Source organism: Sebastes umbrosus, chromosome 3 (genome assembly GCF_015220745.1).
Source record: "Sebastes umbrosus isolate fSebUmb1 chromosome 3, fSebUmb1.pri, whole genome shotgun sequence".
NCBI lineage: Eukaryota > Metazoa > Chordata > Actinopteri > Perciformes > Sebastidae > Sebastes > Sebastes umbrosus.
Window position 1 is genome coordinate 16,373,486 of NC_051271.1, and position 11,659 is coordinate 16,385,144.

Genomic DNA, 11,659 nt, shown 5'->3' on the forward strand with positions numbered 1-11,659 from the left:
ATTTCTATATTATGGCATGATGTAAAAAAAAGAGGCATTTAATGGGTTAAATCTGAAAATGAATGAATACTTGGTAGTTATGATCAGGACTTGAAAATATGAACTTTCTGCAAATGGAAAATATTAAAATATAGTATTTTTATAGCAGTTTTAGGAAGGAGACATTTTTGTTTTCCAAAGTAACAAGTGGGAGTTTTTCCTTCTTTTTTGTCTTAATCTGATACCTCAAATTTAATAGACAGAAAATAATTCTTTTTTTCTTCATAAAAAACAACAATGGCTTTATGTAAACTGGCATTTAAAGGGTTCAAATTCTGAAAATGAATGAATATTTGGTAGTTACGATCAGGACTGGTGTTGGTTAAAAGATTTAAGTCGATGAAAGTGGAAAATAATATATAATATTTTATGGCTGTTTTTTGATGCTGACATTTTAGTCCTCTGAGGACATCAGATCAACTTTTTAAAAGGGATGCACAAAGGGTTAAGTTTCCTGAGTGAAACTCAGTGACTGATGTAAACAGGCCTGTTGTTCCTTTTCCAGATAACTCGGTGAACCTGCTGCTGGGATTAGATCAGCAAAAGCTGCATCAGTGATGGGTTCGATCAGAAAGAGTCCTTACACACTTTTATTTCTGTAAGATGCAGATCAGATATGAACAGTCTTTTTGGACCTCGGTTTCTTCTTCTGTGCTTTCTTTTTACTCTTTTTGATTGGATCCACCATCTCGCCTTTGAAGGAGGTGGCGCTTTTAGTCGACTTCTGCTGGTTTCCAGAGAATTTCTTTTGAGGCTTGAAACCTCCCCCACCGCCTCCTCTCTCCTGCCCGGAGCCCTTCATGGGGCCCTTCATAGGGCCCTTCACAGGGCCCTTCATAGGGCCCTTCATAGGGCCCTTCATAGGGCCCTTGCCGGTCCTCCTTGTGGTTCCTTTGTCATCAGTTTTATTCTTCTGCTTCTCCGACCTCTTCACCCGGATGGACCTGCCTTCCAGTTGGGTGCCGTCTAATTCCAACGCCAGCTGCACCGAGTCGGCGCTCTGCAACAGGAAGACAAACAGGTTCAATACCACAGACCCTCACATACTGTAAAACCTGGTATATAAATAAAAACAATAACCTCCAGAGAACACAAACTGAAAGAGGACGTCATGTGAGTCGCGTACCTCAAACAGGACGTAGCCGAATCCTTTCCCAAGTCCAGAGTTCTGGTCTCGTACCACTCGTACAGCCTCCACTGTCCCACACTCCTCAAAGTGCCGCCGAAAAGCCAGTTCATTCATCACTAAACACACACACAGAGAGAGCAGGTTAACGTCAACACAAGATGTCTAACATCAACAATCGTCAAGGTTAAAACTGCAAAGAGGCTCACCGAACGGAAGATTCCCCACAAATATGGAGCGCTTGTGATCGTGCTGCAAGACAAAAACAATGTCACCAAATATGATCCAATATTACTAAAACTAATAACCGATTTAAAATTCTTCAGGTGAACTGTGATGTGGAGACTCACTGATGAGTCGTCCTTCACTCTGTCCACTCGGATGTGAAAGTCTTTCTCGATCTCCATGCCGTTCCTGTCAGCAGAGACAAACAGAAGAAAAGCTTGTTGACAGTGAAATGCACAGAGCGACTCCGTTTGTGGGAATGATTCGATGACTGACCTCTCTAACGCTTTGGCGACTGCGCCCTCGTCTTTAAACACCACGTAGGCGTTCATGCTTTGCTTTTTGGGATGAAGTTTGCGTCTGTGAAGTGAAAAAATGAGGACGACACACAGAGTTTAATAATTGAGGAGGTTGGTTTGGTAGTTCATCAACTCTCAACTCTACAGACAGGAACTTACTGAATAACTGCTACTTTACGGGACATGAGGGGATCCTCTCTGACCTGCAGGGAACAAACAAAACAGATGATGAGGAGAAGTTACAGTTTCTTTAATGCAGGGGTTCTCAACCTTTTTGTGGCCAGGGACTCCTTACAGGGGAGAAGATTTTCCAAGGACCCCCTCATAATCGTAACACCAATTAAACATAAGCTTACTACCATTTGTTCTCTTAGATGTCATTGTTTGTATTCTAAAACATTTCAACTCAAATACTTCAGACCTGTTTCATAGTGATAAGCAGAAACACATTTCAATTTGAATCATGTTAAGACAGGATGTGATAATCCTTTATTAGTCCCACAGCAGGGACATTTGCAATGCTATTTAATGTTAATACCACCTATATACCTTCAATGTATACCTTCCATTTAGCAAGATAGCTAGTTCAGACAGCTTCTTCTTTTTCCCTCTTCGATAATCATTATTGAATGAAATGATGATTAGTCCTGAGAACAGCATGTCAGGGAGGAGTATTATGACTGACTAGCGCTCGCATGTTTAATACCAAACTGTTTGCATTATTTGTGTGTTGTTGTATTTTTACCACAGAGCGAAACCGGATGGACTCGATGGATCCTTTATCCCTGAAGAGGCCCTGCAGGGTCTGAAAAACAAAAGGAAACAAACCATCAGGTTCGTCTTCTCTCCAACATACTACTGAACAATCCAGGAATTAACAATAAAAAAAACAGGTTTAAAGTTCTAAAAACAGCAGTGAAGCTGTGGAGGCCAAATATTGGTGGTCTGGTGAAAACTGAGTTTGACATTATATCAATTTAAGGACACAGTTCCGGGGAAAGTCCCTGCGGTTGAAACGGGGCTAAAACAACATTTTGTAATGAAAAACAAGCTTCTAATTCTTCTGTCCTCTCTGTACCTTTCTGGTGCAGCCGATGGGCAGGTTGCCTACGAACACCGTCCTCTTCCCCTTTGTCACCTCCTCCTCTTTACTGGCCTTCAGCCTCTGCCTCTTCATCACCCACTTCTCCGCATCGTTCTCTCCGCTCGGCTCTGGCGCTTTCCTCTTCTTCGACTTCTTCGCGGGCGCCTCCGGCCCTCGCTCGTCCTCGTCTGCGTTCTGTAAACTGATTTCCCTGAAACCAACGGAGGAAGACGATGAAGAGGGATGAGAAGGACGAATGTTACAGATTCACGGAGGAGAAACAAATCCAAGAAATGGAGAAGGTTTTGTCATTTTTTACTAGACTAATTTAGATGACAAAACAATGATGATAGTCCATTCATCCATCAATTATCTGTAATCGCCTATCCCGTTCGGGGTTGTGGGGGGGCTGGAGCCGATCCCAGCTGACATTGGGCGAAGGCGGGGTGCACCCTGGACAGGTCGCCAGACTAGCACAGGGCTGACACATAGAGACAGACAACCATTCACACTCACATTCACACCTACGGGCAATTCAGAGTCCCAATAATGATAGTATTATATACAAATGCAAAGAAGAAAAATAGGAGAACGAGCAAAAACATAGAGGAAGAGGAGAAAACAGATAAGGAGGCAAGAAAGAAGAAGAAGACAGCTCCATGGATTAATGAATCGATCGATGGACTGATGTCAGTTTCTCCTCACCTGTTTTCCACCTGCTGGTCGGCTTCTGATTTCTCCTTAAGTGGCTTCTGCTTTTTCTTGCCGGGTTGACCTTTGACCCCTGGAGTTTCCTTCTGCTCCTCCTTTACTTCTGTGCTCTTCTGAACAGGCTGCCATTAAAACAGAACGAAAACAACCACATGGGACACGTTAAAGGTCAGTCTGGAGATATGTTATACTTTTCTTCATGTTCAAACTCAAACCAACAGTGAATGTATCTACTAACTCAATCCCACATACACCGTCCTGCTGCCACTAATACTCACTAGAGCACCACATGTGGATTAACACACCGCTGAAAATAGTCCCTAACAAATGCACTATTTCCTCCTCTATGTTTGTTTGATTAAAACTACAGTGAGCAGCTGTTTCAGGAAATTAGTGAGACTTTTTTAAACATGAAACTATATATTTGAGTTACCTTGGGTGCAGGCTGAAACAGGAGCGGTGCAGCCGGTGCAACGGTGCTGAATAAAGCCGACAGCGATCCGGAGGCTTTAGACTTCTTCTTGAACAAACTTCCTGACACCTGACCCACCACGTAGTCAGCTGCTGGTTGTTCCGGCGACGCCTCTTCACTGAAGACAGAAACACTGAAGTGAAGAAGGTACAGCATCCAGAAAACATGACAGAACAGCTGCTCTGAGGTGCCAGGATCCACTTATCATATTTATATAGCTGCTAAACTAAAGAGGGTGACACTTGTTACTAAAGGATCAGCTCTGAGTTCTCACATAATATCTTACAATTATTATATTAACAATATTAACATTATTGAAAGGAAAAGAAGCAAATCTTCACATTTATGAAGCTGTAACCATGAAATGTTTTTACATGAAAAATGACTTAAACCATCAAAATAGTTTCCAGTTAGTTTTCTGACAATCGACTAATTGATTAATTGATTAATCGTTTCATCTGTACTTGTAAACTATTGGGGTAACAAATCATATTTTAAAATCTTTAAATGTTTTGCCTGTAAAATTCTTAATTGGTAAAGTTACTAAAGCTGTCAGATAAATGTAGAAGAGTAGAAGTATAAAGTATAAAATGGAAATACTCAAGTAAAGTGCAAGTAGCTGAAATGTGTACTGCAGTAGTACATTCCACCACTACAGTAGTCTCCTGGTATAAACATGTGTTTACCTCTCAGAACACCACAGTCCTGAGATCACCAGTGTTATAGTTCAGCAAAATTAATAAATGAAACTGTGCAACAATGCTGTATAATTCCCTCTTTAATTGTCATGCTGTGAGTAGCTTTAGACTGAAGGGTACATTATATTATCTGGAACAAGCTCCCAGAAACCTGCAGGACCAACTCCAACTCTGAGTTCTCTTAAATCAAAGCTTAAAACTCTCCTGTTTGCTGCTGCCTTTTATTAAACCAGATAATGATCTTATACTGCACTAGAGCTTTTACTCTTGTGTGTTATACTCTATTTTAGCTTTTATTTTTAGCTTGTTTTTATTTTCTAATCTTTAATGTTTTTATAACTGTTTTAATTATGTCTTAATGTTCTTTTGCACTTTGTCTTAATGTTCTTGAATGTTTATGTAAAGCACTTTGAACTGCCCTGTTGCTGAAATGTGCTCTACAGATAAAGCTGGCTTGTCTATAAACAGAGGATGGATATAAATTTACACTTTTATTAATGATTTAAAAATAGCCATCTTCCAGACTGATGTTTAGTCTCAGTTACAAATTAATGTGAGGTCAGGAAAATGACGCAGATTATCATCAGACACGTTAATTTAGGAAATAAACATCAGGACAAACATGTGTAAACAAACCTCTTCTGGTCTGTCTTCTTCATTGTTACTCCCAAATGATTCCGGCGTCACTCCAAGACTGACTTCCGGTTTGTTCTATATGTTAAAACAAGTAATTTATCAGGTTAAACTGCAGCGATTACACGACTTTCTGCCACTTTACCAATAACACGGGAGTTATTACACACACACGTTCTCACGTTTTACTTACCAGCACACGACCCGTCCTACTGTGAATTATCTCCCTAAAGGAACACGGTCACAGCGGCACAATGGTTCCTTTTAGTTTTCATCGATAAACGTTTGATTTGACACCAACGAACTGAACACTTCAGGGAGTAAAAACAAAATACGTGTATGTTTTTTTTTACTCTACGTATTTATCATTAGTTATATATTTTAAATGTTTTGTGAGAACTTGTGCAACTTTGAAATCTGTCACTTCCGGTGAGCCAAAGATGTCAAATGTTTTGAGATAACTCCCCTCCGCTGAATTCTGAAGAAACCGTTTCGGTTTTGATCACAATAACTGCTCGTTCTGTGATGAACACATTGAAACTACAGACATTTATTTTATCAATGTATTTTTTGGTAATGCTTTCTCATATAATTTGCATTATTGGTTTTCCGCTAAATTTGTAAATCTTTCTAATCTAACAAATAAAAAAATAAAAAAACTTGTGCAACTTTGAAATCTGTCCTTTCCGGTGAGCCAGAGACGTCAGGAGTTTTGTGAGAACTTGTGCAGCTTTGAAATCTGTCCCTTCCGGTGAGACGTCCAATGTTTTGGGTTGTACCCGCGGCGTGAAGCTTCATCAGTTCAGAGGCTAGAAAACACCTCAAAAGCTCCACTTTAAAACGTCACAGGTGGCTTTATCTTTATATCTTTCTTTGTCAGTTGTACATTTAGGACTGTTTTTCACATTTGGGGTATAAACTGTAGAGCACAGTTATCGACTACCTAACGACGTGCTGTGATGGGAGGAGACGGAGCTTCGATGGGAGGAGATGACCAGACGGAGCCGGAGGACGCGGTGGGCAGGCGGGTCTTCTGCGACGAGGAGCGGGCCACGGTGCGGTATGTGGGCCCGGTGCCACCGACAGCAGGTAGGTTCACATCCTGGAGGTGTCAGATGATACGTTTCTCCCTCACTCATCCAGAGACAGAGGTGGAAGAAGAAGGAGGCCACTCAGTTACAAGTAGAAGTCTACAGAAGCATCAAGTAAAAGCCTTAAAGGTCCCATATTATAAAAAAGTGAGATTTTCATGTTTTTTATTATAAAGCAGGCTTAATATAGATACTGTGAAAGTATCTAAACACTCAGTCAACAGGGAAATACACACAGCCCGTATTCAGAAACTCTGCATTTGAAACAAGCTGTCAGGATTTCTGCCCATTTGTGATGTCACAAATATACAATATTTAGACCCTTGACACAATTTTAAACGCAAACATTCTAAATGTCTCCCAGTTTATTTCCTGGTTGCAGTGTATGTGAATGTCATCAGCTGACAGGAAGTAAACATGGACCCAAACTGTTGCCTAGCAACGCAATTCTGTTGCAGTTGCAATTCCGTCAAAACGGAGCGTTTCAGACAGAGGTTAAATACAGGTATATTCAGACAGACAGTATGAGGAAAATAAAGGTGTTTTTTTTTACATTACAGCATGTAAACATGTTCTAGTAGAAACACAAAATACAAGTATGAACCTGAAAATGAGCACGATATGGGTCCTTTAAAGGTTACATGTTATGCCCATTTTCAGGTTCATACTTGTATATTGTGTTTCCACTAGAACATGTTTACATGCTGTCATGTATCAAAAACATTTATTTTCCTCCTAACTGTCTGGCTGAAGTTACCCTGTATTCACCCTCTGTCTGAAACGCTCCGTTTTTAGCACATTTCAATGGACTTGCATTGCTAGGCAACAGCTTGGGTCCACGTTTACTTCCTGTCAGCTGATGATGTCATTCACATACACTGCAAGAACTAGGCCTATGGAAGGCAGCAGGGTCTGAAATGAACCTTTTTCCTCACCTGTCACTGTGGCAGGTCACTGAACATTTCTACCAGCCACTCATGTTTTTTGTCTGCCACTTCTGAAATCTAGGTAGAACACTTTAAAATTGTAAACACTGAGTCAGTGGTACCAGACAGTAGAATTATGGAATATATCATGTAATCTTAATGCATGACTATATTTAGTAACGCTTCATTTAACAGGTCTGCAAATTTCATGGTAATTAGGTGATAATTAGCAAGTAACCTATTTGAAATTTCTTTGGAATTACTGCCAAATTATTCCAATATTTACCTCAAAATTTATCAAAAAAATTACCTTATTATAAACATTATTTAATAATTCGATACTAAAATAGCATCTAATGGTTAAAATAGGTCCCTTAGGCTTGAGAAGCGGCTGCTCTTCATCGGAGGTGGAAAACCAAAACTAAAAGAAGACACTTCTGATCAGACACAAATCTCACCATTGTGACTTATTGTCTACACAAATGTAACCCGGTAGCTGATGTCATTAATGTCATGATTCAGGGAGTTTATCAAGACATTTTAAAGAAGTTATTTGCTAATTATTTACCAGCAGACATGGAAATAAAGTAGATCAATTAACTTTGTATTCTTTTCCTAGAAATGTGTTAAATTAATTACCAGCTATTGAGAAATAGTGGAATATAATTATTATAATGTTCTATAATTGTGTGTGTTTTGTGTGTTCAGGGCTGTGGCTCGGCGTTGAGTGGGATAACCCTGAGCGAGGCAAACACGACGGCAGCCACGAGGGAGTCCAGTACTTCACATGCAGGTAATTCAGAGTTGTTACTGTCATTTTAATGCCACATGAAACTACAAGCTGAAATTTGGCAAGTTATTATCCTCTCACACAAGTTCCATTGTAGTTCAGAAACGCAATATATGCACATTTCTGAATGCTCAGTGCATTCAAATTAAAAAAAATGTTATCCAATAGGAGACTTTTTTTTTTTTTTAAATGTTTGTTAGACTAAATAAGAAGTCTGATGACAAGTGATGAACTAGTTTTTGACATTTGATAGATTCAACAAATAGAAAAAGAATCAATAGCTCAATCCACAATATGGATATGAAAATATCTGAAATAAGTAAATGTTGTGTCCCTGATGGTTTTCTCTCCACTCTCTCAGACACCCAAAAGGAGGCTCCTTCGTCCGTCCAGAGAAGGTGAGCTTCGGAGTGGACTACCTGACCGTAGTGCAACAGCTGTACCAGATCGACTCCGAGGAGGTGCTGAGTGAGACGATCTCCATCTCCTCCAAGAAACTCAAGTGGGCGGGCTTCGAGGAGCGCAGGTACGATGCTCATCAGACAGTTTTTGCACGATCTGTTTTAATCTCTCCTGGGAGGTTATCTGAGGATTCATACTGCTGCTGTTCTATATATTCAGACCTCTGCAGATAGTCAGGGTACTGAGCAGCTGCAGGTGGCCGGGCAGTAGACGTAGCAGGCAAAGAGAAAGGAAGAGCATGAATTAATAACAGATTCTCCAAAGAGTTAAACAGGATAGAGGTCTTCACAGGTCCAAATTTGAAACTCAGCATCAAAATGTGTGTAGATTTAACCCTCCTGTTGTGTTCCGGTCAACGTTCTCTCTCTGAAAAATGTAGTTATTTAATCTGATTGTTTTAAGATTCCATGACTTTGTCCACACAGTGCATCTGAACACACTTAATAAGGTTTGATAATTTGATAAATAGACACACAGAATATTATCCAGACCAAGAGACAACCATTGGTTATGTACTTTCTTTACTAATAAAATCCTACCGGTCAGTTTGACTGGCAACACAACAGATGTTATGTTGAACAACTATTTAAACATTTTAAATGGCTTCAAAACAGTTGTCCTTCTTAAACTTTGACTCAAATGTTTCTGTGATTAGAAAGCACAATATGTTTCTTCTGAGTATTTGTTATAGTCAAAATATTCCATACATTTTTAAATGAGTTATATGAGATCAGGTCAATGAGGTCTACAGCCCATAAATTACAAATAGAAGTTCAAAACTTGTAATGCTCACAAGAACACAAGTTGATAAAAACATCTAACACAACATTAGGTGATAATATATGTATTACTATGAATTTTTAATCAGCTATAATAGGGCGGTCATTTTAGACCAGGAACACAAAAGTAATTAACATGAAACAAACACAACAGGAGGATTAAACAGGTTCCTGTTTCAGTGTCACATGCACAATAATGCAGCCTATAACAAGCTGGAATTAACAGCTGCAACACGTTGCTTTAGTAAAGCTCTTCTTCAAACTTCACAATAGAAATAGAAGGTTAGTCTAGGGTTAGCTGTGTTGGAATATCAACTGGACATACTATGGGCTGACAAATTACAGTTACAGAGTAAAAACATAATGAAAATACAACATAGACAGTCAGTATTCTCCACAGTATTCTCCCCTGCCATGCTAAACTGTGGGGACATTGACTAAATGGAAGTTTGAATAATTTATTCTTCTTTTGGTTCCAAAACTATTTCAAATGTAAATAATACATTTGGCGTCTGATTTATAATTTTTTTTTTTATCTCTGTTAACGTAGTTATTATCAAAGGAAAGAAGAAACACGAGAATGTAACAGCTGATTACAAACTTTTAACGTTATACTTAATTTATCAAATGACCTATTATTGTACAGATTATTCCATCTGGCTTTTATTTGGTTTGTTGGCCATTAGTTGAGGCTCTTATTTAAATCCTGGCTTTACTTGGAGACTTTATGTCACAGCTTTTGCACTATAAGGTCAAAAATCATGGATCATATTCTAGCAGTGTGGATAGAGATCTGTGTAACTGGAGAGGAGAAGGTAACATTATTAAATAGGTCAGGGCTCAGGGATCAATTTGTTTTTTTAATTTTCTTTTTTCTTTTGTCTTGACAGTTTCGAGAGTCTTCCAACAGTGTTGCTGAGTCACAGTGAAGTGAACGGGCCCGGTGATGATGGAGAAATCAGGAAAACAACGCCAAGTATCTTTTTACAGTCCCATCAGGCCTCATCTGGCTGTACAAACAAAATACTTCCTGATATGAATTCATATTTTAGACGTTGCTGGTAGTCTGTATTCGTCATTCAAAAAGGGAAACTGGAAGACCGAGGACTGCAGATATTCAAGCCGTTGTTATGATACGTACATGAAACAAACTGTCCCGACCGCCGACTGTCGGCTTGGTGTGTCAGGGCCTTAAGACTGTTGCCTCTGTCAAGTTGTGATTGTTGGTGACTGTTGGCAGTGTGAATAACCGTGTGCTCAGTGAGTCCTTAACAGCCGTGATCAGACGTGCAGAGGTTGGACCTGAGTAGGACTCTGCTGTCCTGCTGGGAGGACGTGGCTGCCATCACTCAGCAGCTGGACAAACTGAAGGAACTAGAGCTCAGGTACAGAGTCCGCTGACTGTGTGTGAGTTTTATTCTCTCCTTCCACTGAACGCTTCATCTTGTTTTATTTTTTAGCAACAACACACTGCGTTTGCCCTCTGACCTCTCCGCTCACTGCCAGGCTTTCTGCAGCCTCAGAGTCCTCGCCCTCAGCAGCTGTGACCTCACCTGGCCACAGGTACACCTTTCTGTACTGAACAGCACACACAGTGTACATGTCTGTGTTCACCTGTTCATCATCATCAGGGTCACTTTAGAAATCCTGTTACATTTCCACCTTCAGAGGAAAAGATTGGAAAGAGTGTTTTGTTTTTTTATTGGTACTCAAATATTTGTTTCTAAATACATTATTAATATACACAAATATTTATATTATATAAATAAATAAGAGTAAATAAAACATTTATATAAAACCTAAATATTCGTATTTACACATATTCTCTATTATGTGTACAGTATGTATAATTGCAATTTCTATATAGAAAATATAAATTATACAAACTATTGAAAAAATCTAAATCAAAATATATAACCTGTACATGATATGTACAGGTTTATATCTGTATTTAATTAATTTACATACTGAAATTAAATTATTAATCCATTATTATAATTTATCATTAATTAAATTAATATTTAATTAAAATAATAATAAATAATTATTTATTCATTGATATAATATATATGTAAAAAAGCATAGATATGTATATTACCAGTATTTATGAATACTGTGTATTTAATTATGCATGTATTTGTTTGGGGTAAAAAAAATATGTAGGTATGTATTATATTTGTATGTTTACATATTTAATTAATTGGAATGTATTTGCTTATTTATGTACTACAATATTTATTAATTATTTATCTGTCTTCTTACCTTCCACTACACATCACATTAACCTTTTTTTGAAAGAATAAATATCTTTTATATTATTGATA

At 38.7% G+C, this 11,659-nt stretch overlaps 2 protein-coding genes across 3 annotated transcripts in view; one reads left to right on the forward strand and one right to left on the reverse strand.

Annotated features, from left to right (window-relative positions):
* Positions 1-415: 415 nt before the first annotated feature.
* Positions 416-5,624, reverse strand: rbm34 (RNA binding motif protein 34). Of its 2 annotated transcripts, none has more exons than XM_037765803.1 (12): positions 5,481-5,624; positions 5,291-5,365; positions 3,918-4,074; positions 3,479-3,606; positions 2,768-2,984; positions 2,435-2,494; positions 1,849-1,892; positions 1,667-1,750; positions 1,516-1,579; positions 1,375-1,417; positions 1,166-1,284; positions 416-1,039 (listed from the first exon to the last, which is right to left on the reverse strand). In XM_037765803.1, the coding sequence occupies exons 2-12, from the start codon at positions 5,311-5,313 to the stop codon at positions 650-652; spliced, it is 1,329 nt and encodes a 442-aa protein (XP_037621731.1). In that variant the 5' UTR covers positions 5,314-5,365; positions 5,481-5,624; the 3' UTR covers positions 416-649. The 2 variants fall into 2 exon arrangements, with proteins under 2 accessions (XP_037621731.1, XP_037621732.1); XM_037765804.1 differs by lacking the exon at positions 5,481-5,624 and having other exon boundaries at positions 416-859; positions 896-1,039; positions 5,291-5,459.
* A 390-nt stretch (positions 5,625-6,014) lies between these two features.
* LOC119484908 (tubulin-specific chaperone E-like) overlaps positions 6,015-11,659 on the forward strand; it is a 7,737-nt gene continuing 2,092 nt past the window's right edge. Inside the window, exons 1-7 of the mRNA XM_037764089.1 lie at positions 6,015-6,136; positions 6,254-6,376; positions 8,013-8,097; positions 8,456-8,620; positions 10,226-10,311; positions 10,621-10,720; positions 10,796-10,931. Coding sequence (XP_037620017.1) covers positions 6,268-6,376; positions 8,013-8,097; positions 8,456-8,620; positions 10,226-10,311; positions 10,621-10,720; positions 10,796-10,931 — 681 coding nt within the window. The 5' untranslated portion in view covers positions 6,015-6,136; positions 6,254-6,267. The remainder of the gene's footprint in view (positions 6,137-6,253; positions 6,377-8,012; positions 8,098-8,455; positions 8,621-10,225; positions 10,312-10,620; positions 10,721-10,795; positions 10,932-11,659) is intronic.